Here is a 2258-nt window from a genome sequence, read left to right as displayed (position 1 = left end):
TTAGAAAGTAATTTTTTAAATCTTAAAAGCATCTGTTCTGCTACTATAGCTAGCCCAGTTTTAAGTAACAGGTGTATCCACATATTTGGCTAAAAGCACAGCTCCATGACAGAAAATCTCATTTAGTAAGTAGCTGAAGGGGTTGGATACCTGCTTTAGAAGACAGAGGGAAATTCACACTTCTTTGCACTCAGCCACAGAGTAAATTGAAGGGGGGCAGAACAAACCTAGATAAGGAGTCTATGCTTCTTTAAATGAAGAGGAGCTTTCATTTGGGGCAGGATGAATATCTCTACAACCCTTGAGAAAGGAATTCACATGAAAGCTGGAAAAAAATAGGTTTATTAAAAGATTCAATTTATATTATTGTTTGTCCCACCCCGTTTATATTTTACAGTTGCATATAAATGCAAGAGCCTGAAGTCCACGGTTCAGGTTGTCCAGCATGTCTTTGTAAATGTTTGGATCGGTGCTGCATCGTAACTCCACCAGGCAGTTACAGACGAGGGCAGCCCAGATATCTATCAGTAGTGCAAATCCTCTTTTGTCATAGTTCATATCAGAGGGTCAGACACCCAGAAGGAAAGCTCTGGGGTCCCGGTATCCTACAAAGCAGGGTGCTGCCCAAAAGCCAACCGGCTGTGCTCTGCAGGCGCTGCTGAGGTCCAGGGCCGGTGCCGGCAGGGCCGCCAAAGCGAAGCCCTCAGAGGCAGCCCCTTGCCGGGGCAGAGGCGGCGGCCGGGCCACGTATGTGAGCGGCAAGGGCACCACGGGGCCCTGAGGTCCGTAAGGGAGAGCGGGGCTGCAGAAAGGCTCCGTCCTCAGCTCCTGCAGCTGCCTCTTGAGTTTCATCCGGCGGTTCTGAAACCAGGTCTTGATCTGGGGAAGGGCACGGGGGAAGGAGAGAAGACGAGGTTACAACGCCACTCAGGCTCGTTTGTCCCGTTATTCGGAGCCGTGCTGTGGCCACCCAGCGAGCCCGCGCGGTGCCCCCGCTCACCTGCACCTCGGAGAGGCGCATCCTGCCCGCCAGCTGCCGGCGCTCGGCCGCGCCCAGGTACTGCTGCCGCTGGAACGAGCTCTCCAGGGTGCTGATCTGCTCCGCGCTGAACGCCGTGCGCAGCCGCCGCCTGCACGGCTCCTCGGGGCCCGGGCACTCGGGACCCTCCTCCGCCACGGGCTGCCCCGCTCCCGATGGCCTCCCGCCCGCTCCTGGGGACAGGGACAAGGAGGAAAGAGTCAGCCAGGCCCGGGCACCGCGTGGGGAACCAACCGCCCGCCTCCTGCGCCCCCGAGCAGCCCCCGCGCAGCGGTGCCTTCCCGGCCCGGGGCTGTCCCAGAGCCGCCGCCCCCCGCCCGGGAGCCCCAGGCTGTCCCGGTACCTGCGGCGGGAGTGGCCGCCACTCGCTCCCTGCTCCTGCCGCCTCTCCCGTCCCGCGGACCCACTTCAGGCTGCTCCTGGCTCCGCTCGCTCTGGCCGAGGCTGCAGCCGGAGCCAGAGCCGTGGCCTGCGGGCGATGCTCGGTGTGGAGAGCCCTCGGTGGGGCTCTTGAGAGCTTGGCTGCTCTGGGACAACCATTCCACGGAGAAAGGGGCCTTAGTCATCCTGCCTTGTTTCGGAGATGCCGGGAAGAAGGTATAGGGCCGCACGGGCCTCTCCTTTATACGGCAACGCCCGGAGGAAAACGTTGTTTGTGTAAATACACATCAAAGGGCCAGATAAGTATCATGTAATTGCTAGCAGTCCTGCCCCCCAACAAAAGATATCGTTCACACATTGCCCCAGCTCGTGGAGGCTCGGCTCCGCCGTGTCTGCCCCTGAGGAGTTCACTCCGCCGTCAGTGATTTACAGCTCTTGTTACATCCTATCCCCATGCAAATGGCATTTATGGAGCTGAGCAGCCTCAAACGGCGCTGGGGAATGTACCCCCGGGGGAGCGCAGCGTCCCCGGCCGCTGCAGGGAGAGGGGACGCTGCTGCTTCCTATCTCCCCCTGGAGCTGCTTTTCAATTCCTTTTCAAGCACCAGGCCCACTGCTCTTCTCAAGCCTGCTCCTCTCCGGGCTGAGCACTGTGTTCTCGAGACAGCCTCAGGCAGGCAAGCGGAGAAACTCACTCACTGACTGCAGCATTAGGTTATAAGCACTAGGCACAGGCTGAGGGATTTGGAGAAGGTTGTCAAACAGAAAAAAGTAAATGTCAAGGTCATTGGATTCTATGAATCAGCAGGCTTCTGGTCATTTATATAAAAGTATGGCT

The 2258-nt window shown here is 57.8% G+C and overlaps 1 protein-coding gene across 1 annotated transcript; it reads right to left on the bottom strand.

Annotated features, from left to right (window-relative positions):
• Positions 1-374: 374 nt before the first annotated feature.
• On the bottom strand, positions 375-1909 carry LOC136364513 (homeobox protein vent1-like). The gene is made up of 3 exons (XM_066324483.1): positions 1383-1909; positions 1001-1212; positions 375-879 (listed from the first exon to the last, which is right to left on the bottom strand). Exons 1-3 carry the CDS (start codon positions 1603-1605, stop codon positions 568-570), a joined length of 747 nt encoding a protein of 248 aa, XP_066180580.1. The 5' UTR covers positions 1606-1909; the 3' UTR covers positions 375-567.
• Positions 1910-2258: the final 349 nt, after the last annotated feature.

Source organism: Sylvia atricapilla, chromosome 8 (genome assembly GCF_009819655.1).
Source record: "Sylvia atricapilla isolate bSylAtr1 chromosome 8, bSylAtr1.pri, whole genome shotgun sequence".
NCBI lineage: Eukaryota > Metazoa > Chordata > Aves > Passeriformes > Sylviidae > Sylvia > Sylvia atricapilla.
This window is presented reverse-complemented; position numbering and strand designations above follow the sequence as displayed.

Coding starts and splice junctions, on each gene's coding strand:
- LOC136364513 (XM_066324483.1), bottom strand. CDS start 1,605: ATGACTAAGGCCCCTTTCTCCGTGGAATGGTTGTCCCAGAGCAGCCAA. Junction 1,213..1,382: donor GGCGGCCACTCCCGCCGCAG/GTACCGGGACAG, acceptor CCCTGTCCCCAG/GAGCGGGCGGGAGGCCATCG. Junction 880..1,000: donor TGCGCCTCTCCGAGGTGCAG/GTGAGCGGGGGC, acceptor GCCCTTCCCCAG/ATCAAGACCTGGTTTCAGAA.